At 39.8% G+C, this 23,888-nt stretch overlaps 1 protein-coding gene across 4 annotated transcripts in view; it reads left to right on the top strand.

Annotated features, from left to right (window-relative positions):
- Nucleotides 1–23,888, top strand: part of SNCAIP (synuclein alpha interacting protein) — a 91,302-nt gene that overhangs the window by 39,190 nt on the left and 28,224 nt on the right. For 3 of the 4 annotated variants that reach the window (XM_005234955.3, XM_055791412.1, XM_055791413.1), the window contains exons 3-5: nucleotides 7,300–7,372; nucleotides 19,208–20,070; nucleotides 21,714–21,893. In XM_005234955.3, coding sequence (XP_005235012.1) covers nucleotides 7,300–7,372; nucleotides 19,208–20,070; nucleotides 21,714–21,893 — 1,116 coding nt within the window. The remainder of the gene's footprint in view (nucleotides 1–7,299; nucleotides 7,373–19,207; nucleotides 20,071–21,713; nucleotides 21,894–23,888) is intronic. The other variant, XM_055791414.1, reaches the window with a different exon arrangement.

Below are 23,888 nucleotides of genomic sequence, written 5' to 3' on the forward strand. Positions count from 1 at the left end.
GTGGTGGATTGACCTTGGCTGGCCACCAGGTGTGGACCAAGCCACTCTATCACTCTCCCTCCTTCAACAAGGTGGGGATTAAAATATGACAAAAAGTTCATGGGTCAAGGACAGGGAGATCACTCACCAATTACTGTCATGGGCAAAAAACCCCTCAGCTTGCGGTTATTGGTTGGATTTATTGCCAATCCAACAGTGTAGGACAATAAGAAACAAGAACAAACCCCAAAACACCTTCCCCTCACCCCTCCCTTCACAGGCTTAATTTCACTCCTGAGTTCCCTACCTCCCCACCACAATAAGTGCCAACGGATGAGGGGAATGGGGGTTGCATTCAGTTCTTCATATGTTGTCTCTGCCACTCCTTCCTCACACTTTTCTCCTGCTCCAGCATGAAGTCCCACCCGTGACAGACTGTCCTCCACGAACTTCTCCGATGTGTCCTTCCCATGGGCTGCAGTTCTTTATGAACTACTCCAGTGTCGAACCTTTCCACAGGGTGCAGTCCTTCAGGAACAGACTGCTCCAGTGTGGGTCCCCCACGGGGTCACAGTTCCTGCCAGCAAACCTGCTCCTGCATGGACTCCTCTCCACAGTTCCTGCCAGGAGCTTGCTCCAGCACAGGCTGCCCACATGCTGCAGGTTTCCTCAGCACACATCTACCTGCTCCAGCATGAGGTCCTCCATGGGCTGCAGAGTGGGTATCTGGTCTACCACGGTCTTCTCCATGGGCTGTAGAAGAATCTCTAATGCCTGGAGGATCTCCTCTCTCTCCTTCTTCACTGACCTTGGTGTCTGCAGGGTTCTTTCTTTCACATATTCTCACTGATGTCTCTCAGCTGTTGTAGTGCAGTGTTTTTTATCCTTTCTTAAGTATGTTGTCTCAGAGGCCCTACCAACAGCACTGATGGGCTCAGATTTGACCCGTGGTGGGTCCATCTTGGAGCCAGCTGGAACTGGCTCTGTCTGACATGGGGGTAGCCCCTGGTGTCTTCTCACAGAAGCCAGCTCTGCAAGCCCCCCTGCTAGTTTGCCTTATAAACCTGATACAATCATCAGTGATGGGCACCTACCACATCTCTGAACAACCTGTTCCAGTGTCTCACCACTCTCATTGTAAAAAATTTCTTCCTTGTATTCAGTCTGAACTGACCCTATTTCAGTTGCCCCTTGTCCTGTCACTACAGGCCCAGGGAAAGTCTTTCTCTGTTTTTCTTGTAAGCCCCTTTATATATTGAAAGGCCATAAGAAGGCCTCCTTGCAGCTTTCTCTTCTCCAGGATGAACAACCCCAACTCCCTCAGCCTTTCTTCACTGGAGAGGTGTTCCAGCCCTCTGACCATTTTCATGGCCCTCCTCTGAACCCACTCAACAGGTCTTTCATGTACTGGAGGCCCCAGAGCTGGATGCAGTACTCCAGGTGGGGTCTCCTGAAAGTGGAGTGGAGGAGGAGAATCACCTCCCTCACCCTGCTGACAATACTTCTTTTTGTGCAGCCCAGGATACAACTGGCTTTCTGGTCTGCAAGTGCACATTGCCAACTTATGTCCAATTTTTCATCCACCAGTATCTTCAAGTCCTTCTCTGCAGAACTGCTCTCAATTCCCCAGCCTGTAATACTGGTGATTGCCCTGACCAAGGTGCAAGACCTTGGCTTTGTTGAACTTCATGAGGTCTGCATGGGCCTGCTCCTCCAGCCTGTCAAGGTCCCTCTGAGTGGCATCCCTTCCCTGAAGTGAATCAACTGTGCCAGTCAGGTTGGTTCATGTGAAAACTTTCTGAGGTCAATCCCGCTGCCTATGTCATTGATGAAGATATTAAATAGTATTGGCTCCAGTATGCACCCTTGGAGGACACCACTCATTACTGGTTTCCACTTGGGAGATTGAACCGTTGACTGTAATTCATTGGACATGGCCGGTTCTTTATCCATATAAACATCCATCTATCAAACCCGTATCTCTCCAAATGAGAGACAAGGATGGTGTGTAGGACTGTGCCAAAAGCCGTACAGAAGCTGAGGTAGATGACATCTATAGCTCTTGTCACTCCATTATAGAAGGCCGCTAGATGAATGAGGCACAGTTTGCCCTATATGAAGCCATGTTGGCTATCTCTGATCACCTCCCTGTCATCCATATGTTTCAACATAACTTCCAGCGGGATAGGTTCTGTGGTTTTACTGGGTAATGAGGTGAGGCTGACTCATTGGTAGTTCCCAGGGTCCTCCTTTAGCCTTGTTGAAAATGAATGTGATACTCACTTTTCACCAGTCACTGGAGACTTGACTTGACTGCCATGATTTTTCAAATATGATTGAGAGAGGCTTAGCGACTACATCTACGCATTCCCTCAGAGCCTGGAATGCAAATGCAATGCTTATCTTGCAAACTAAGGCAGTACTATTCCAGATCTATCTGGTATAGTATATTTGAGTGCAGTTTAGACAGCAGAATAGGTTTCTGGAACTCATGTTTACATTAAACAAAAATAATATTCTGTCTGTAATGGCATTAAGCAACCAAGCTGAATATTTTCATTTATTTCTTTGTAACTACTCACAGAAAGGAAGAAGAAAAAAGTATTACCTTTAAGTTGCATTAAATGATAGATACACTATTAAAAGTATGTTTTAAACTTTTCCCTTTTTCCCATTAATATTCTTGATTTTTTCCATGAATTTATTCCTGCTTGTAAGTTGTTTGTTATTGTTATTGTTACCTGAAGGTGTCCTAATCCTTTAATTAAAATGCAGTATTTCTATTGCATTGGCAAATTGTGCAAATTGAAACTTAATTTAGTTCTTGATTTACAAAAATAATACCAAATGACTTAGTCATAACCAGACCTCCCAGTGCTAGGTATTTGTGAATTATTTGGGGTTGAGGGTATAGGTTATTGCTCCAATGATTCAGATAGCTCTGTGTGAATGAAAGCCTGCCTCAGCAGTGCCAATGCAGGACTGGACCTGATACAAAGGTCTGTGAGATGTGAAGTGCAGTACGTGAATTTAAATATCTTTAAGCAGCTGTTGAGTTGTCCGGTATTTCTAAACAGCTTGAAAAACTTCTTTATGTCAAACCTCCCCTTGCAGGGCAGATGTAAACTGTGTATGGTCAGGAGTATGACTGATCTCCTGGCCTCCCATTTATGTGGCATCTGGCACCTCCTGCGCCTGCTGCCACCCTTCTTTGGTCATGGAAGGAGCTGGGTCACCCTTCAGGCTCGGGAAGGTGTACAGGCAACAGAAAGCCAGACTTTGCCTACCCAGTGACCAGGACTTCAGGGCTCAGCATGTAGGATCTATATAGCTGTGCAGGCACAGTCACTGACTGTGGCAGCTTGATTGATTTCCCATCCGTCTAATGAACTCATTGATATTCGCCCCTGCCCCTTTCTCCCTTTTCAGAATGAAACAAAACGCAGGTGGGCGCTAAAATGTTCATAGAAGGTGTTAGATTCAGAGAGACGTTTTGTACCTGTAACAGTGTCAGTGTCTATATAGGTCTCCTTTAAAGTTAAAGCAAAGAATAATATGTGAAGTGTTTTTATAAGATGCTGTAATCAATACATAGGACAAATAACCTAACCAGTGCTCCAAAGGTGCTGGTCGCAGCCGTTAATGGGGAGGTGTTATTTCTCACATGCACTGTGCAAGCCAAATCTCTTTGCTCTACGGTTTTTGCTCTGGAGCGGCTTAAATTGACACTACTTTTGAGAATATCTTCCTGCAACCTCATACCAAGTATTGTTGCTTTACTTGTTCTTAATGTACCTTGCTATTCCCGAATGTCTAGGAAAAAGGGTGATGTTGCACAATTTAGAAGTTATTAAGCAAATATAATATAAAGGTGTCAATTTAATGGTATTTGAATATTAATGAAACAGTTTATTTTCCGCTCTAGCAAATAAACTGAAATGAGACTGTTAAATGGCTTACAGTAACAATAACACCCGGAAACAAATTAACTGTAATGAAGGTGTCTGTTTTCTCTATCTAAATGAAAACAGAGAGCTGTGCATGTAAGAGCAGGACACGGTCACTGGTGTCTTGATCCACTGGAGGTGAATTTGTTGAGTTTTGATGAGTTGACTCCAGTTGGAACAGAACATGGTGCTTAGTGTTTTGGGGGTGTCATGGTTCTGATGATGTGGTCTGAGAGTCATATTATGTGTCCCACTTTGCCATTTGTCTCCATTTCAGGAGACATTAAAGGTATTCTCCACAACAGAATGCTAAAAAATAACTTTTTTTTTAATTTATGGAGTTTTACTATTTTGTATATTCATTTCTACACTGCTATTCATGATGCAGTATTTATTCTTTCTTATACTTCTCAGACACAAGTCTGCAAGTGGCTGACAAGTGGCACGGCACAGAACAGCCTTACTTGAGACTGAAGCATTTTTTCCCCATGTGTTATGTGTTGGGTTTAAAATTCATTGCTTTAAAATTTGAGAACCTTGTGAAATTGAAAAGGTTAACATTTGCATTAATTCAAATTCTATAGTGCAGTTTTACATAATGAACAAATGTTTTGTATGATAAGGGACATTCTGTTTTCCCCTGAATTAGCAGTGTCAGTTGAAGAAAATTGGGAATATCTTGCAATTGCATGGAATACGTGTTACTGCTTCTTGTCTCTTGTTTGCTGTTGATACTGTTCTTCCACCTTACAAAGTTCTTAAGGGGTTTACTGAAATTCGCTATTTCAGGTTGGACATAGGCATGCCTTAAATGCAGAAAAAGAACTCAAACAGGAATAAAAAATGCTATTACATGCATTATCCTGGGAAGAAGTCCTTGATTCTGTTGCAGAATTTCACCATCAGCCACAATACACTTTGATTAAATACCAGAGATTGCAGTAAGCATTGAATACCAAAAGTGATCCGATGTGCTTAGCTCTCACACTGTCACGTGCCCTTGGGCATGGCCCTCAGCTCTGGTTGGCTTGGTTACTCTAATGATCAAATGTGAGAAATGGTGTTTAATTTTGTATGTAAACCAGTTTAAAATTATTGAATGAAAAATGTGAAATAATTAATTTTAAAAGCCTTTGAGTAAGTATGAAGTCTAAAATTCTGTTCCAGGGAATGGTTGCAGTTCCAACCTCTTTTGCTGTCCCTCTGTGATACCCCAGTAACCCTGAAATTGTTGGTTGAAGGAAAACTAACAAACGTTAGTGATGATCAAAGCTGGAGCTAGAGTATGAGAGAAAGTAGTTCTAGAGGGAAGAGCTGTTAATGGATTGTGCTTATGGTTGGGAAAGGTCCACTTTAAAGCATAATTTTAGTCACTTCCTGGACCAAAACCCAGTTCTCCACATCTTGACCACAAAATAGAAATGGCATAAACGTAAATGCACAGAAGTCTTTTTGAGGGCAGAGGCAAGTGGGAGGAAATCTGTTAATGAAATCAAACCAATGTGATTAAAATGCAAATCAAATTTATAGCATTTAATAGATTTTTGGTGGTGGGAGGTGGTAACTGAATACATTTTAGTGCAATGTTGAAACAGAAAGAAAATCTGTTCTTCCAGGAAAGAACAAGACAAAAGACGAGAAAGAAAAATGGCTTTCTGTCTTTGAGGTTGCCTGACAAAGCACATAGCAGTGGAATACAAAAGGCCTCATTCTAATTGAATTACAAACTGTGTAATAGTTTAAACTGCACCAGCTGGTCTTATGAAGCTACCATATTCCTTGGAGACATGTTCCTTGGATTCTCTTAAGAATCTTACTAGACCAGTTCAACATTGCCTTCTGAGTCTTTGTGCTGAAATAGCAAGATGTATAGCTTAACAGCTCAATCTTCATTAAACAACAACCAGAGTGAAGCATAGCACATGGTGTTTGTGCATGTGTGTGTTTAACTTGTATTAATTTGTGTTTAATAGCATCTTTCTCCTGGTCTCTGTTTTTCTGCTCTTTGTTGCCTTAGGCTGTCACATCCTGGAGCAGTCACACGGAGCAACCCCTAGTTTAACAGGGATTGGAGTCATGGGTAGTTATGTGGAGTGCTGCTACACTTTTTAATTAATGAGTTCAGTGTTGATCTTGGGAATACTTACGAGAGATTCTTGTCGTACTGAGGTTTCTCAATACATCACTGAATCAGGTCAGCAAGGGAAAAAAGAGTAAGGCATGGGAGGTTTTTGAGGTTTAATGAAATAACTACGATCAGTTGAGCAGCAGTCTTAAACTTGCACCAGAGAAGTAAATTACTTACTCAATCTGTCATATGAGGTCAACTTTAGATTATTTTGAAGTAGATTGCCAGCTGTGCATTAGAAGCACATCAAACTTTGAATGACGAACTGTCTGCAAAAAACAGGACAATGTATGACCATTTGTTTTTTGTCTAGAAAGTTCATGTGGTTTTACATGTAGTTGCTTTCCTTCATTGGTCAATAGCACACTAGCTAAAAATATCTGATTCTTTGAAAACATATGGTGTTTATATATTCCTTAAAAATTTTCAGTTGTGCTAATCCTAAATGCTTCTTTCTGTTTTAGTTTCCAAAATACTGTTTTTAATGTTGGGTTTTTTTAATATATGAGCAAAGCCATTGATCTTCCACAGACATAATGACTTTCATTTGTTTGAGTGAAGATTCCTGTAACATTGAAGCATTTGATTAAGGAAGGCTTGCTGTTAAGTAACTTAATTTCTATATGTCAGAATGTGTAGTTTTGTAACACTGGATCGTGTGTCTTACCAAGGGTATTCCACAAGTTTATAAGAAAAAGATTTCTGTTTAGTAAGATACATATGTCATCTCTGGTTTTTTCCTTTTTAATGCTCAGCTCAGGGAATAGCATACTGATTAATATCAGGCACATCCTGTCACATCGAAGTAATAATGCAAGTTTGCTTTAATAAAGCCTAGATTAGAGAAATGAACCTGTCACCCGATACATGTAAGTACATGCATCCCTCTCTAAAATCAGGTCTCTGCTGTGCAAATATTCTGCATTACTTTTACATACTGGTTTGTGAAAGCTTGACTTCTAATTTTTAAGCATGAAGTATCTTGCAGTATAGTGACTGTAATAGATGCCCAGGTGGGCAAAGCGAGACCTTTGACATTTGCTGTGAAGCCTAGATCTATTCTCTCCTTTGATGTATCTTGCTTTTCTCATGCAACCTGAGATGACCATCAGACTGCCAGAAGTACTCTTGGATTGGTAGGTTTAGGCTGTGCCCATCACATCAGGACCTCTTGAAAGTCTTACCTTTTATCTTTTTAAATTAATTACTTCATATACTTTTTTTTTTTTTTTTACTTTTTTACAGTATTCTGTAACTTCTCTCAAGACCATCCCAGAATTATGTAGAAGGTGTGATTCACAAAATGAAGACAGATCAGGTATGATGCCCACTTCTGTCCACCCATCATTTTCTAGGCTGCTTTTTATCATGTACAGCTTGGCAACAATAGCTTCTTGGCAGTGTTCTGTTGTTTTGTTTTCCCTCATTTTTGTACAGCTTTCTGGAAATACAACTTCTTTTTTCTTTCTTTTTTTTTTTTTTTTCTTCAACAGATGTTAGTTCATTAGAAGGAAAAAAGTTCCAAAAAAGGATTTGGCTGTATATAGATAAATGTAGGGCTTCATCTCAGCAGCTCCAAACCACAGTATATGCAACAATTTACTTGAAAACCCGAGAAACCATTGGTGACAAGACGTAATAATGTAGGCGCCAATGAAAAAATGTTGGATACATTTACTACCCATATGGCCACGACCAGTTTGAGCAATGATGTTTTGCCAGAGTCTGAAACTATCAAGGATGCTACATGATAGAATCTACTCTAAGGCATACTGTAATAGTTAAGATTAAAGCTGAGTTTTTTAGTTTAATAGTGTAAACTAAATGAAGAATCATGGCACATAGATGAGAACCAGCTGGAGACCTTCCCCCTGCCCCCCTGACAAAAAGTGCATTCAGTGTTGTTTTTCATTCTGTAAATCAGATTAATCCGCTTTTGTTTTTTTCTTCCTGATGGAGGAGAAATGAATTGGTGAGAGGATTATTTCTGTTGAGCTATGAGAAGTTTACTGTGCTTTCTGATGTTTTAATTGAACTTTCATTAATGTTGTTTCATCAAACACTTTTATAACAGAAATGGGAGACCTGCAATTTGTGGGAAAATAGAAGGCTTTAAGAACTGTGCTATATTTTGGCAACTTATATTTCTGTATTTCCTTTTAGAGAGTTTTTTTGTAAATTTCTGAGGTGTTTAATTAAGTCAAAACTATTCAAGCTAGTTCTACCAGAGTCATTAAAAGCCAGGGCATCACAGCTGTGTGCCACCACTCTTGGCAATAACGGGAAGCAGAGCTGTCCTTATCATACTAGCTTGCCGTATTACTGCCTGCACAGGGTACAGCAGTGATTCTGGTTACCTGCTGCACACTGAGGCAGGGAAGAAGTGGAAAGAGAGAGGACGCCTTAATGACCCCTCTCAATTTGGCCTATCACATTCTATCCCAATCTTTGCCCTCTCCTCCACTATACTCTGCCATCCTCCCATCCATACCTGCCCCCCCCCCCCCATCCTGCCCCATTTTACATCAAGGCATTTCTGTCCTTGCCTTGCCCGACCCCCATCCCTTTTCTTCTCTTGCTCCTTCTTCCCCCCTTCTCATCCCTTTCTTCCTCCCTACTTCTCCTTTTCCCCCCTCTCCTTCCCCCTTCTTCCCTCTCCTTCCCTCCTTCCCGGTTCTTACCCCCATTCTCCCCACTCCCCATTCTCACCCGATCTCCCAACCCACCATTCTTCCCTCATTCCTCCTCCTTCCTTCCCTCCTCCTCCTCTTTTCCCCCCACACTTCTTCCCCCCTTTTACTCCTTATTCTTCCCTGCCATTCTCCTTATCATTCGTCCTGTCATTCTTTCCCATACTCCTCCCACCATTTTCCCCCCTGTTCTTCCTCCCATTCTTTTATCCCTATTTCTCCTCACTGTCCTCTCTGCCATTGTCCCCACTGTTTTCCCACCCGTTTTTCCTACCATTCCCCCCCGCATTCTTCATCCCCATTCTCCCCAATCTTCACCCCACCATTCTTTCCCCCCATTTCCCCAGAGCTTACCTTCTCTTCCCAGACATTCTTCCCTTCCAAGTCTTTCCCAGCATTCTTCCCCATGTCTTGCCCCTGTTTTCCCCACAGCCTTCCTCCCAGTCTTCCCCCACAACCCTTTCCCATTATTCTAGACCCCTCTTTCATTCTTCCCACTATTCTCCGCCCCACCGCTTACTGCCCCTCATTGTCACCCTCTTGATTCCCCACCCAGCACCCCACTCATCTCTTCCATGTTCCCCCTCCCCCCTATTTTCTCCCTATTGTCATATCCACCACCACACTCTGCCTGTCAGTATTAGCAGCTGATCATGTGGCAGAGCATTAACTCATCTTCTCAAAAGAAGAGTTAAAGCCATTCGTTCACCAGCCTGCCCCAAGAGCAAGGTGAAGCAGAGGAGAGCAAGAATAGCCACTAAAAACGCATTATACTGGGTGGTCTGTTCATAAGGACTACTCACCCAGAGTGGCAGCATCAGCATCTGTTTTCAGGAAGAGTGTATTCTTTTTAAAATTCAGATAGTAGTCTGAAAGTAAAATGCAGACCAGTAGCAAGGATGGAGCACTGCTTATGAGCTCTTCCTTAAGACCATGAGAAACTGACAAGTTATTGTGTAGCTCTGTTGTTTCCTGGTCACTTCTTCAGTCGGACATTTTTCAATGATGATTTTAATTACATGTGCATTCATCTAGTGCCTTGAAAAGCGGTTGACAGAAGCAAGTACAGGCGTTGCTGGAAGGCAGTAGTAGCACTGGGGATTCTGCCAGTGGAAGTTAATTCACAGCTTTGTTTGCAAGTCTTGAGTCAAAAAAAGAGGACTTTAGCATTGATAATAATTTTGGCAAACTGGAAACAGTACTGAAATCTATTTTTTCTCTCTACTTACCACTTATTAGTTTTGGTGAATTGGAAATAGTCCTAAAATCTATTTTATTTTTACTGTGTTTAATCACTGGGTGAACATATAGTGCCAGTGTTATATCTCTGTACAGACACCAATATCTTGAAATATCAAAAGAGCTGCATCAGTCAACATTGTGTAAGGCCCCATCTGTTGATTTTTCATAGTTGCTTTTGGTGCAGTCTCTTGCCTTCCTCATGTTGTAGAGCAATAAAAAAAAAATGTTCCCCAAATTATTATTGCTATGTGCTATTTTTTATGAAGATAGATTATATCATAAATGCTATTTTATATCGGTACTCCACTGGTAATTTAAGTAGTTATACATAGAAAACCCCAGAGGTTTTACAAAAAGCTGATTCAGCTTTCTTACCTCATAATGACTCCGGCTTAGTCAGAGGTTGCATTTCCTCTTTACAACAAAGAAGAATGTAGAAGTGGAACTACCCAAGAATTATTTTTTTTAAAGAACTAAAAGTTAAGCATAACTTAGCCATAAGACTAGATATGTCAGGACACTAACAATCTAAAAAATAATTCTCAGCTTTGTCTTAGGAAAATATTTAGTTCAATAAGACAGCTAAAATTATAGAGAAAATAAGATTTGACTTTATACTTAAAAAAATATATAAATATGCAGACAACCATTTTCACCAACCAGATTGTTAACATGGACTTAAATCAGACAGTTCCTCTTCGTGGAATTACATTTTTTAATTATATGGCTGATGTTGTGGAAGTCCTACTATTCATTGTTCACAGATGAGTTTAGTAAATAGCCCTGTAAATTGCATTTTCTTTCCTCATTTCATGTAAACATTGACTAATATGTCAGTAACATATGAAAGTGTTTGGTTACATCATTTTCAAATTACTCTAAGCACTTACAGTCCTAGGCAAACACACCAGTGTTTACTGGTCAGTGTGCTTTCTCAAGCATTTCACATAGACCTTTCAAAAGAATTGGGTTGTTTTTTTTAACTGTTTCTGTCTGCCTGTAACTTTTGTTCAAAGTACTTGTTCTTTTGGCCAAAGTGAGATTAGAAAGCCTGAAAAGGGATTTCCCTATGTGTGGGTTTTCCTCCTTGAATTCCCAGTTGCCTCCCTTTATTGGGCAGCACTGGACAGTGCTGCACCTGTGCTGGTGGGAAGGTCTGGTGTTTTCTTCCTCACCCTTTTGCAGGATGTGCACAAAAGTCAGTCACATACACTCTCAGTCCTGACTCGTCTGTGTCTTTCCCTGGATTTATGGAATTCTGACTCAGGAAAATTCCAGGGGATCCTTGGAGCCAAAATATGTGTGTTGGTACCCCCAGATTACGAGGCAAAAGACACGAGATTGGAGAAAAGGCGTAGGGCAAATCCTGGTTTATCCACAATTAAGCATGATTAAGGGCAACTGTTTACCATCATGCTTCAAATGAATGATCTTTGTTCTAGCATAGAATATCTAGCTAGCATAATAACCACTAAGATAGGCATTGTTCTTCCTCAAAGATAGAAAATTAAAGAGTGTAGTTTAAAAATGGATCTAGCTAACTCATTTTTCTGAAATGAAGTGTTAGCCAGCCTGCCCATTGATTTCCAGCATTGTCTAATGTAGAACAATGGTTTGAAACAGAGATCAGTCCTTTATGCTTTTGTTATTAAGCATGAAATTGCTTGCTTTCTTTCTGGGCAGATTTTCTAAGGCCACTTGAGCAAATGGTTCAAGACATCTGTGTTCAACAAACTTCACTGAGCCATATTGTTTTGAAGTATATTCTGTCAGCTATTACAACTTTTGGTTGTCATTAAATGTGTGTCTCAAATGAGGTCAATATCCTACTCTCTATCTTTATTCAGAGGTTGATAAAAGCAAGTTCATCTTTAATCTCCAGCAGTTATCCTTATCCAATTCATTCCCAAAGTAACTGTCATTCACAAAAGTGATCAGCTTAGTTCCCTTTTTGAGAAAAATAAATAAAACAGCGAATTCAAAATTGCACACAATTTCTGTCTTAGGCTCTTGGTGGTTTTTTTAGCTGTAAGAGAAGTTAAAGTAAAATTTTATTTGGAGGCAGTGTTATATGGCATTAATTTCACAGTCTGTAGTGCTCTGAATATGTCCCAGGTAAATATGTCTGAAACAATACAGTATTGATTGGATAATTCTTTGGTAGGATACTGAAAAGAAGATTTTTCCTAGAAAAAACAATAATCAGTATGCAGTGACACTTGTGATAGCTATACATAAGCTCTTTTCCTACCTCTTTTTCACATCCTTCTTCTTGTTTTAGACATTTTGTGCCAGAATGGCCTTTTCCAATTTTTCAGTAGAACTTCATTCATTGCCTCTCTTTTACATCCTTAGATCAGTCGTTAGAAGGGTAAACCCACTTTATTAATTGCAAAATTTTCTTTACCTCTTCTATATTCTGTATTTCAGAAATGACAGCTTTTGCAGTTCTTCCTCAAGCCAAGAGAGGAAAAATTATTCATTTACTGAGGCTTTTACTAATGTTTGAATTACCTGGAAAAAATGCATTGTTATTTAAAAGGATGAATTATTATTCACCCTGTTTACCCATTCTTTTTCAAATTCCACTTAAATGGGAGCAAACCCTCTCTGTTCTTATGTGTGCAAGGTTGTTCTTCAATTCAGGTTCTCGTGCTGTAGAGCTTAAGTTAAAGAACCCTAAAATATACTCCTGGAAGTTATTAATATATTAAAACTATAAAACACTGCCACCTTCAGTTAACATTGTTAAATATTATTTCAGTGATATTTATAAAACAGTAAACAGATATTCAGAACTGGGTTTGATTATCCATTGATAGGTAAGAGGCATCCCTTCCTCCATCTCTTAACACCTGCCGGTGTTGGAAATAAATTGATGTTTACAGCCATGAGGAATTTTCTAAAAGTTTCCTTAGTATAGGCAACACCTCAGTGTCTGTATATAACGTCAGTTACACAGTGTACTAAATGGACCTGGAATTAATACAAGTCTTAATTGATTCAAAAGTCTCTGCTGAAGACCTATCAAAAGGAAGAAACTTAGGCATTTCTTTCAGAGGACAGTAAAACTCCAAATGTGCAAGTCTGTATATACTTATGCAGGTATATATATATATATATATGCATATACTATATGCAGGTCCCCAAATTATTGTATAGTATGTGAGCAATATGGTGAAATAGTGCATTTAAAAATATATTTAATAGGTATGGCCGGTTGTCAATACTAATCCCAGGATTTCGTCATGACGATGATGGAAAGTGAAGTAAATTCCACAGTAAGTGAATTCTTAAAGCAAGAAGGAAGAGTTTCAGGTAAAGGAAAGTAATTTGAATGTGTTCATCCTTTGGTAGCAACAGAGTCAACCTAACAGAGTTTGTTCACATCTACAGGATCACAGAAACCTAAAATGGTTTGGATTAGAAGGGACCCTCAAAGATCATCTAGTCCAACCCCCCTTTCAGGGCCAGGGACATCTTTTGCTAGATCAGGTTGCTCAAAGCCCTATCCAGCTTGACATTTAAACACTTCTAGGGATAGGGAATCCACAGCTTCTCTGGGCAGCCTGTTCCAGTGTCTCACCACCCTCATTGTAAGGGTGCAAGACCTTGCACTTGGTCTTGAACTTGAGCTTCATGAGGCTCACATGGGCCCAGTCTTCAAGCCTGGTCAAGGTCCCTCTGGATAGCATCCTTTCCCTCAAGCGAACCAACTGTACTACTCAACTTGGTGTCATCTGCAGATTTGCTGAGTGTGCACTCAATCCCACTGCCTATGTTGTTAATAAAGATATTGAACAGTACCAGTCCCAGAACCAATCTCTGAGGAACACCACTCATTACTAATCTCCATTGGACATTGAGCTGTTGGCTGCAGCTCTTTGGCTGTCTAGCCAATTCCTTTTGCATCAAGTAGTCCATCCATCAAACCTATCTCTCCAAATAAGGGGCAAGAATGTTGTGGGGGGCTGTGTCAAAGGCCTTACAGAAGATAAGATAAATGACTTCACAGGCACTTTCTTTGTCCGCTGATGCAGTCAATCCATCGCAGGAGGCCACTAAGATTAGTCAGGCATGACCTTTTGGTAAAGCCTTGTTGGCTGTCTCTGCTCACCTCTGTGTCACCCATATGCCTTCACATATCTTCCAGGAAGATCCCATGCACAGAGGTGAGGCTGACAGGTCAGTAGTTCCCAAAGTCATCCTCTTTACCCTTTTTAAAGGTTAAAAAATTGAAGTCTAAATAGTAAAGAAGCTTCTTGTGTTGTCAGCAAGGGTAGGGAGTACCTCCCAGTATTGTATGCTGGGACTTTCCAAGTATATGAGGACAAGGTTGTAAGGTAAAAGCCCACAATGTCTTCTCTTGTCTTTTTTCTCGGGTTTTTTTGCACTTTGTTTCCAGTCTTGCTACCACATGCAGGCAGGCAGCATTCTTTCAGGGTTCTTACCTCTTCATCGTATCATAACTTAAGTCCAAAGGTACCTCTGAAGGCCATCTTGTCCACCTCCTTGTGCTCAGAGCAGTTCCACTTACACTATATTGCTCAAATTCTCCAAATGAATGTTGCAATAAAGAACATTGCAACCAAGCTACTTTGGGAAGTTATTAGGGAAGCAACCATAATGCTCCCACTTTGTCAGCAAGAAATAACCATGATTCAACCTCAGAGGTTCATAGGCCATTGAAAGATCTATTAGGCATGATAAAATCAGCAGGTGGTTTTACCATAGTCCAGGACTGTCAGCTCCAGGGCCAAAGCAGTGTATTTTCCCCTGTTATTCACAGCTTTATGGTGGTTTCTGACTGCACAGGTACGGAGTTCACAGGGGAAAAAAAGGTTGAAATACAGAGAATTTAGAGTTAGCACAGTCTGGATGCAGATCAGGTCATTAGGCAGAAGCACTAACTGCATTGATGACTGATAACTCTTTGGATAAGGGAAAGTCATCCCTTTTTTTTTTTTTTTTTTTCTCCTGGACAGTGGTTCAGTGCAGTTGACTGTAAGATACTGCTTTCCATCCTGAGAAGGAACAGAGACAGCAAGCTAAAAAAGCTCCAGAATTTCATTTAGGGATGTAGCCTAGTAATGGGGATCACTGGTTGCCGACAGTGAATTGAAGAACAGGAATGAATTGAAACTCTTTTTCATTCCTGTTAAACCAGTGCATAGGTGTCAAGTGACCTAGTGGAGCAACATGGACTCAGTTGCCAACTGATCTGCAAATGATTCAATCTTTACATCCAGTTTCCTGTTTGCCTGCACCACTGCCTGTTGTATGTCCCAGCTGTTCAACAGCAGCATTCGTGACTACAGAACATTGGTCAAAGCATAAACCTAAATGAGTCTGTGATGATGGTGACAGAAACACAGGAGTTTGACCTTTTCCTCAATCAGTCAGTGTTCTTTGAATGCGAGTCATTCTGGGTTCATGAAGATCTAGCAGAGTAATGTCTATAAATACCGCTCTGCAGGATGTTCAGTTTGTTTTGTAATGGTACTGATGTGTGATATACAGCCTTTTGCAACCTATTTGTGTCACCAGTGCTGTAAACTTCATGAAGCCATCATCATTTAAAGAATGTTACTGTACCCATATGCCAGGGAGACAAGCTCTTGCACACACACGAGCCCCTTCATAGAGCTGAAGTGAAAGCAGAGTTCTATTTTCATTATACTCAGGGCAATTTAAAGGTATTCTGATGTTTGGCATTGGATTTTAAGTATCCCAGAAACTGTCTGTCACAAGGGTGAAGTTTCATCTGTGCATGAGGTAGTCCTGATGATTGAAAAAAACTCATATAGTTACCCTATAATTCCACAGATGCTCATATACCAGACAAAACTCCCCCTCACATCTCCCCATGCCCTAGATACGTGCTCTGATGTCAACAGATGCTTCCAATTGGAAACTTGTTATAAGGATCTTTTTTAGAAAGTTCAAGGTAAATTTTGGTTCCTGAAATAGATTCTGGTTAAGCTATTAAAATGCAAGAGAAGTTGTTTCCTAATTGTTCCCTTTTCTGATTATTGGCCCCCCGTAGTTGCAAGACACCTATAAATAAATAAGTAAATAACAAATAAAGTGAAACTATAAATAAGCCTACAGGCCTGCCTCTTTATTCACATTTTGCATTTTCCTCAAGAAGAGCATAGAGCACAATATATGTTGAAGAACTACATTTGCACATTTGACCCTTGCAGGTTTTCATCAGAAAGTGTTTCCTTTAGTGCCAAGGAAATGCTTTGACACCTCAGGTCTGTCAGGCAGCACAACACTTCTTTACTGATGTGGATGAAGTCTTCCCAGTTTTTGTGTTCCTCTCTTTTCACTTCAGCAGCACAACAACAGGATCATCCAAATCACTCATATTAGCAAAATAATCTTGACAATGTAGTTGGGAAAAAAAGTTTTGTCATTGTCTTTTTACACATGAGATATTGGTGCACAGAAAAGATAGGGCTTGTCCAAGATTATACTAGAATTCTTTGTCAGATTCTGGAATCAAGCTAGCTGCTCCACATTCTAGTCCCCTGCCTTAAACTCAGACCATCCTTTACTGTTGTTTATAAAAGAATCAAACAGTATTTATTTGACCCAGACTTTTAATGGCCCCTGCCTGAGTTCATAGTACGGAGAGATGAGCGAGAGGCTTTTCCCCTGGAGCAGCTGTTGAAGACTACTCACATAACTCCTGCTGTGCTGGTGCTTTGGAGGACACAGTCAGCACTTGCTTTTCCTTCTTCAGGGAACAAGCCTCTGAAAACAGAGTGGAAGAGATTCAAGCCGTGCCCTGGTCCGCTCTGGCCTGTGGGTTCAGTGTTGTGTAGGCAGAAACTAGCTATGTGTAACTGCCTATGCACAGGTGCAGCTGTACAGCACCTGAGCAGGAAACAGCACAAGGAAGGATTGTGTCTACCAGCCCGACTTGCTTTCTTCCCTACTGCTATGTGGTTAAATGCTATAGTCTACTCCTTTATTAAATGCAGCATAAATTCATCATCCCAGTTAAGTGAAGAATATGTTTGAAAGTCAATAAAAATATTGCTGGCTGTTCTCAGTGTTCCGTTGTTTCTGGAAGAAAAGTGTTTCTAAAGAGACGTTGGGAAGAAAAACAGTGAAAAAATGGACATACCTTACTCTGCTGTAGCTGTAATGAGAGAAAAGAGAAATACATTACTTCACAATGATGCAAGATAGATTTGTAACAAAGGTCATTGCTTCTTCACAGAGTCCGATTTTACAATTTTGTGATCGGTGGTTTATGTAAATGCATGTTATTAAGGTTAGAAAGTGGAGAAAGCCAAGCAACGAAATAAATGTAAGCTTAAATAAAGTGACGACACACAAAATGTTGATGCCTTTTCCTCTGTCTAGACCCCTGTGTTGAAAGCAGTGTTTTCATAAAACTCAGACAGAATTCATTTCCATACTGAGTGCTTAATAGTTCCTGTCAGAACAAAACAGCTGGGAAACATATGGTATCCATTTCCCTGTATCACTTGGAAAAAATTTCACATGTAAATAAAACCAACATAAAAGTGTAGCCCTTTGAACCTAGGATCTTATACAATACATAAATAAGTCAGCACAGTGCATTCTTTGTATCGGCCTACTAAGTTACATGCCTTTTGATTATTATTATTTTTATTTCTTCTTCGGAAATGTATTCTTAAGCGCTTCCAAAAGCGTTAAGGTAATTTTTAGACATGCATAACAACTCAGCCTTACTAATCTTTCATTCCAGACATTAATGTTGCACTGAAAGTGTATATATGTTTCCTTAGGAAGGTGTTCATGGCAAATTGTGTGTTTTGACCACAAATTAGATCCCACTGATATGCATTTAGCACGTGTAATAAATCTGCTTTGTTTAAACAGTATTATTGACTTTCAGAATACATTAACTCTTAGTGAACACTGAAAGTGGCATAGAAACTGCATAAACGCTCTCATGGTTTCAGTTTAGCGGCCCCTCAACTGAAAATAACAAAATAAGGAAAACTTTGCCAGAGTTCACCAGCTGGGACTGTGAAAGAGTGCAGGTACGGTAGGATTAAGCATTCAGGTGCCTTGAGCTCCTTTTCTTCTCTGCAAGTCAGCTTCAGTGGTCAAACTCCATATCCTGCAGGGCACTGAAATAATAGTCTGTAAGGTGCAGAGCTATATGTGTGTGTCTGTGTATGTACATACATACATAGGTTATGTATATAAGGGAAGGAAGGTTTGACAGAGAAGCCCAACTTAGGGAGCAGAAGTGGAAAAGGAAACACCACACCTGAATAAGCAGGCTTCATTTTCAGATCAGAGAATCACAAAATTGTTTAGGTTTGCAGGGACCACTTGAGATCATCTAGTCCAATGGCCCTGCTTAAGCAGGGTCGACGAGAGCAGGTTAAAACCAGGACTGTGCCAGTCAGATTTCTAGTATCTCCACAGATGGAGACTCCACAATGTCTCTAGGCAACCCATGCCAGTCAGTGTTTGATCAGCCTCACAGAAAAAAAAGTATTTTCTTGTGTTCAGATGGAATTCAATGTGTTTCACTTTGTGCGCATTGCCTCTTGTCCTGTCAGTGGACATCATGGAGAAGAGCTTCACTTCCTCATCTCCGTTGCTTCCCATCATATAATTTTAGGCAAGGACGAGATTCCCCCTGACCCTTCTCTTCTCCAGGTTGAACAGTCCCACCTCTCAGTCACTGTTCATATTGATTTCCAGTTCTTGTGTGAAAAATACATCTCCCAGAGGTAACAGGCCTTAAAAATTAAATTGTTGTTACTGTTGTTAAAACAAACCCACTAAAAAGTTTTGACTAACCCTTTTGTTAGCCTTCAGAAAATCATCCTACTCATATGAAGCATCTTCACACAATTAAAAAAAAGTAGAGTGCAAACTAGCATAGTTGGACAGAACAACTGTAAATGCCACTAGGCTCTTATTGATGTCCATTACTTGATTAAAACTACTTTATTTGTAGTTGATTACAATGTGTGTCCTGTTTGAAGAAAGTTTCTTTTCTGGAGTGTCAAATTCTTCAGCGGTTTTGGTAGGGGTGCCATTAAAGGTGCTTAGATGTGAATGTGGCATGTGGCCATGTAATTCTTGTTTCTGGTGTTTGGCCAGGTATATCTATATCTAGCTATAGTAAAGCATTCTGTATCATGTCACAAGTCTGGTAGTAATCACTTCTAAATCACATTCCTCTGTTTCTGTAGTTTCCAGCAGCAGCTGGAACTGTGGAGTCTCAACTCTTATCGGAAATGCACAGAAACCAACAGGAATTGCAGATGTGTGCAATAAATTCAGACCAGTGAAGAGGGTTTCCCCATTAAAGCACCAGCCAGAAAGCTCTGAGAACAACGAAAGTGATGACCGGAAGAACCAGAAGGGAGAATACCAGAAAGGCAGTGATTCTCAGTCTGCACCTCCAAATGATGACCAGAGTCCAGGAGAAGGAGAGAGCCTTAAAAGCAAAAACATCGAGCCTGCTGTTCTGCTTGGGGAGCTGGAGCACTATGACCTGGATATGGATGAAATTTTGGATGTGCCTTATATTAAATCAAGCCAGCAGCTTGTTCCGTTTACAAAGGTAGCTCCTGAGAAAAAAATTTTGGGTGTTTGTTCAGCAGTGAATGGTCTTAGTGGCAAGACCTGCTCAGCAGGGAACACAGAGAGCTCGCCTGCTGGCGGGACACAGTTCTGTGTGCTGTCTCCTGTGAAAGGCTCTCAGCTCAGAAAAACACAGCCCATTGTCCTTGATCAGCACAAACACTTAACAGAAGAATTAGAGCTTTCCCAGCCTTTAGTTAAGTGTAGCTCGGTCCATGAATCTGAAGCCCAAGGCAAGGGCTTCCTCAGCAGGACATTCGTTGATCCTCATGCTCACAAAACAGAGAAGACTATGCCCAGCTGCCACCTGAGGACTTTCCACCTGCAGTCGGCGGTGGCAGAAAGCAAGCAGCTAGAGGAGCTGAGTATGAACTGGGGCAGTGCAGGGGGGCACGAAGAGAGGAGTGAAGAGGTGAAAAAAATCAAGAGCATCTTAAACATTGTAAAGGAAGGCCAAATATCTTTACTAGTAAGTATAATCTTCTTCATGAAACACATAGAATAAAGGCGATCTGTAATGTGGTTTACTAAGCCAGCAAAGCTGATGAAGTGCTTGTTTTGAACTGGTGCCCTTTTTATCCTGTACGCTCCTTAGAAATTGAGCATATGGGCTTCCAAATGGAATGTTTTACTTAATCTTTAAGTCAAATACATAGCAAAATCAAGATACTAGTTTTATGTAAATTTGGCCAAGATTACTAGTTTAAGTAGTACACTGAAATTGTTCAGAAGGCAGGTGTTTTAACTGTTGAGATCACTTAAATATAAAATTTAAATCTTAACTGAGTTTTGCCTTTCACATTTGTGGGTTGCTTTGTTCAATTATTGCTCTTTTACCTCAGTTGTTATTTAGAGGCTGATGATGGGAACAGAGAGGCTTCTGTTGTATTCTGATTATTATTCAGGAGTGTTTATGCTGTCTTGTTACAGCAGCATTCTCAGGCAGGAGCTTTCTCTAAAGCCTCATTGGCCTCTGACCCATATGAAGTTTTCTTTGGTAAATTCTAGCACTGTGATCAGACACTGTCAAGGATGGTTTCCAAAGTAACTAGATGCAAGTTAACATAATGATGCAGAGCAAATGTTCTCCACTCAGAACAGCTGGTGGAGGCACAGTGTATGTATAAGAACTGGTTTTGTTAGATTTTTGTTTAACTTCTCTGTTTACCAGTCTAGCTCAAGCATAAAGACACATATTACCAGAGCAGGAAGAACAAAGGCAGATAGATATACAAAGACTAGACAGAGGCAGAAGAGAATATTAAGTTGCCCAGTAAGAAATAAAAGCAAAGTAAATTCACCCTGAAATAGGAAAGGGGTCTGTGGGGGTGTGTGTGGGGGTGGGGAGTTGGGGGGGAAGGAGGTTACCGTAGGTAGGTAGATGGAAAGACTATGCATATTTTTTCCAAACAGGTTGAAACCTCTGAATGAAGTAGACTCATCGAAAGTACTCTGGCAAGTCTGCATAACGCAAGGAACTTACCATTGCTACTCCTACTCCTTAACTGTCTTCCTTCTGTTTTCCTTCTGGAGCTTCTCAATCCAATTGTTTTGTCTCAAAATAAGATTCAGGCAGAAATAATGTATTAGGTCATGGTTGTGTATGACTTTAGGTAAATATCCCAACATTTTTTTTTCATGGAAACAAGCTATCAAATAAAAGTCTTATTTTAGATCATGCTAAACATGAGCTGCCACTTTTGTGATGAGCAAAATTAATCAGAAACTTTTTTTAGGAGTCATGGATGTTTTCTGTACAATTACTCATCAATATAATGACACAAAAACAAAAAAAAAAAAAAAAAAAAGAGAAGATTGATCAAAGTAGTACAAAGATTTAAAGTTCCTCAAGATCTTGCACTGTTGTATGACAATTGCATGAGGAGAGAAACTACACAGTGAATCAAACCAGTGAGCATCCTTCATCTATCCTTTTGGTAGCAGCAGCCAGGTTCTGTATAGTGAAGTGGCAGGCTGCTGGTTTTGAGTTATAAAAGAACATGCCTATGGGGAAACATCTTTGTATTTGCCTTGTGTCTTGGACTGTGAGGTTTAATGTTCTGTATATCTTTTTATCCTTAGTTGTAACTAACCTAATGTTTTTTTTAACAGCCACATTTAGCAGCAGATAATCTGGATAAAATCCATGATGAGTGTGACAACAATCTGTTACATGTAGCAGCATCAAAGGGACATGCAGAATGCCTGCAGCATCTCACTTCTTTGATGGGTGAAGACTGTTTGAATGAACGAAACGCTGAGCAGCTAACTCCAGCTGGATTAGCCATAAAGGTAACGTACTCTCTGTCTCTACTGTCCTGTGATGTAAAGGTTATTCAGTTTCTTTCTGTGATGGCAGTAAGTAATACATTCAGCAGGATGCTATTTTTCAAGCATTTTGTTAAGTGAGAGCAAAAAAAGAACTGTCGGCTGGTACCACATGAGCAAATAAAAATGGATTACTATGCAGGATACAATGTCAGCTCTATAACACTGACATTTTATACACAGTTGTCAATACATTTTTAAATCAGTTAACTGACTCAAAAATTTGTTATTCTAAGGAACTTTCATTTAACTCAGACTCAGTTGTTTCTTTAGAGAGAATAATAGTTTTTTGGCTTTTTACAAATACAGGTATAATCTTGTAAGACGAGTGTGGGTACATGTTTACAAAGCATAAAAAACCTCTGAACCACATCTGGCAGTGAAACTTCTTGGCTGTCTAGAGCAATTGCATCAAAGTTAAAATGTACATGTTACACAACAACCTGTTGTGTAGGAAGATGTGAAAATTGTTAGTGCTGCTGGACTAAAATAAAACATAGTTGTTCACAAGAAGGCTGATAATTTAACCATACTGATTCTGCTTCTTTAGAAAGTGAGATTCCTTTCAGCCACTAAGCAGATTAAGAAGAAACAAGGAAAAGGGTGAAATATAATACAATAGTTTCTGTTTCTCCTGGGGTTTTCTTGTTATTTGCTTCTGGGGGAAACTTCAGAAACTGACAGAGGACCTGATAGATTCCAACCTGCAGGTCTGCATCTTTGAGACATCATTGCAGTGACCTCAGGCCCTTGTGCAGGTTTCAGAGTCGTTTTTTATTTCTTTTTCTGGAACAAACTGTATGAATATAAAATTAGACTGATATTTGGTTGTACTAATGAAATGCTGTTATAACCTTGGCCCATGTCCAAACTGAATAGTTATGGTCTGCCACTTTAAAGTATTAGAATTTTAGTTGGAAATTATTTTCTTTCTTGTTTTTTTCTACCTAGGTATATAATGTGTTTATAAGGCAATCAAACTTTTTTTCTTTTTCTGCAGAAAGTTTGGCTTTTTTAATAGTTCCTTTAGTTTCTAAGATACTTGAGCATGCTTTGGCTTTCACAGAAAAGCATGTAAATGTGATGGAGCTCTTCATGTAAGTGAGGGTGACTCAGGCCCAAGTGTTTCTAATGATGACCTGCATGGCTGGACATGTCCTGGTTCATTGCAAAGTTTTGTGAGAGCCTTGAAGTAATCTGGCATAACTAAACTTTTTAGCTCTTGATCATTACTCCCAAAGTGGTTTTGCACACTGGTAGAACAGACTATTATTCTTGCTCTTACTTTATACCATTGTAACTCCCATAATGGTATACCATGTGGGGCATGCACCTATGTTCCACAAGAATTATGACTATCAGAAGGAAAGCGAGCTTGTAAGCAGGAATATAAATTTTGATGGAAGGGAATTTTAACAATTTACTGATGTTGTGTAACATTTCCCAGTAAGGAATGTATTAATTAAAAATAATTCTTTTGATTTAAGGCCTCTTTCTGACCTTGAGCTATGAGCTAAAAAGTGAAAATCGAGTGATACGTTATGGCCAGTCACACTTTCATATTGATAGTTTATTTTAATTAACTGTGGAGAAACCCTTTCCACATCAGCAAAATTGTCTTCTTTAGCAAGTACTTAATTTTATTAATACTTTACCTCAATTTTAAAGATACAAAAATATTTTACTTAGTTGTAATACAAATGACAACAAAATTAAGAAGTGTGACTTAGTCATGCTTACTAATATTTGAACCTGAATATGATGAGGAGGATTCTTCTAGCATAATAAGAAAAATACAAATAGTTTCATTGTTTTACTGAAATTGAGAGAAATAGAGGAAAGTAAAGTCAAATGATGTGCATTTACGTGTTTATATACATACATTACATATAGAAGGAATAAGACAAATATCAAATTAATTCTATTCCAATTTTTCTTTCTCCCATATAATTTTGAATG

This window comes from Falco peregrinus, chromosome Z (assembly GCF_023634155.1).
Source record: "Falco peregrinus isolate bFalPer1 chromosome Z, bFalPer1.pri, whole genome shotgun sequence".
NCBI classification, from domain to species: domain Eukaryota; kingdom Metazoa; phylum Chordata; class Aves; order Falconiformes; family Falconidae; genus Falco; species Falco peregrinus.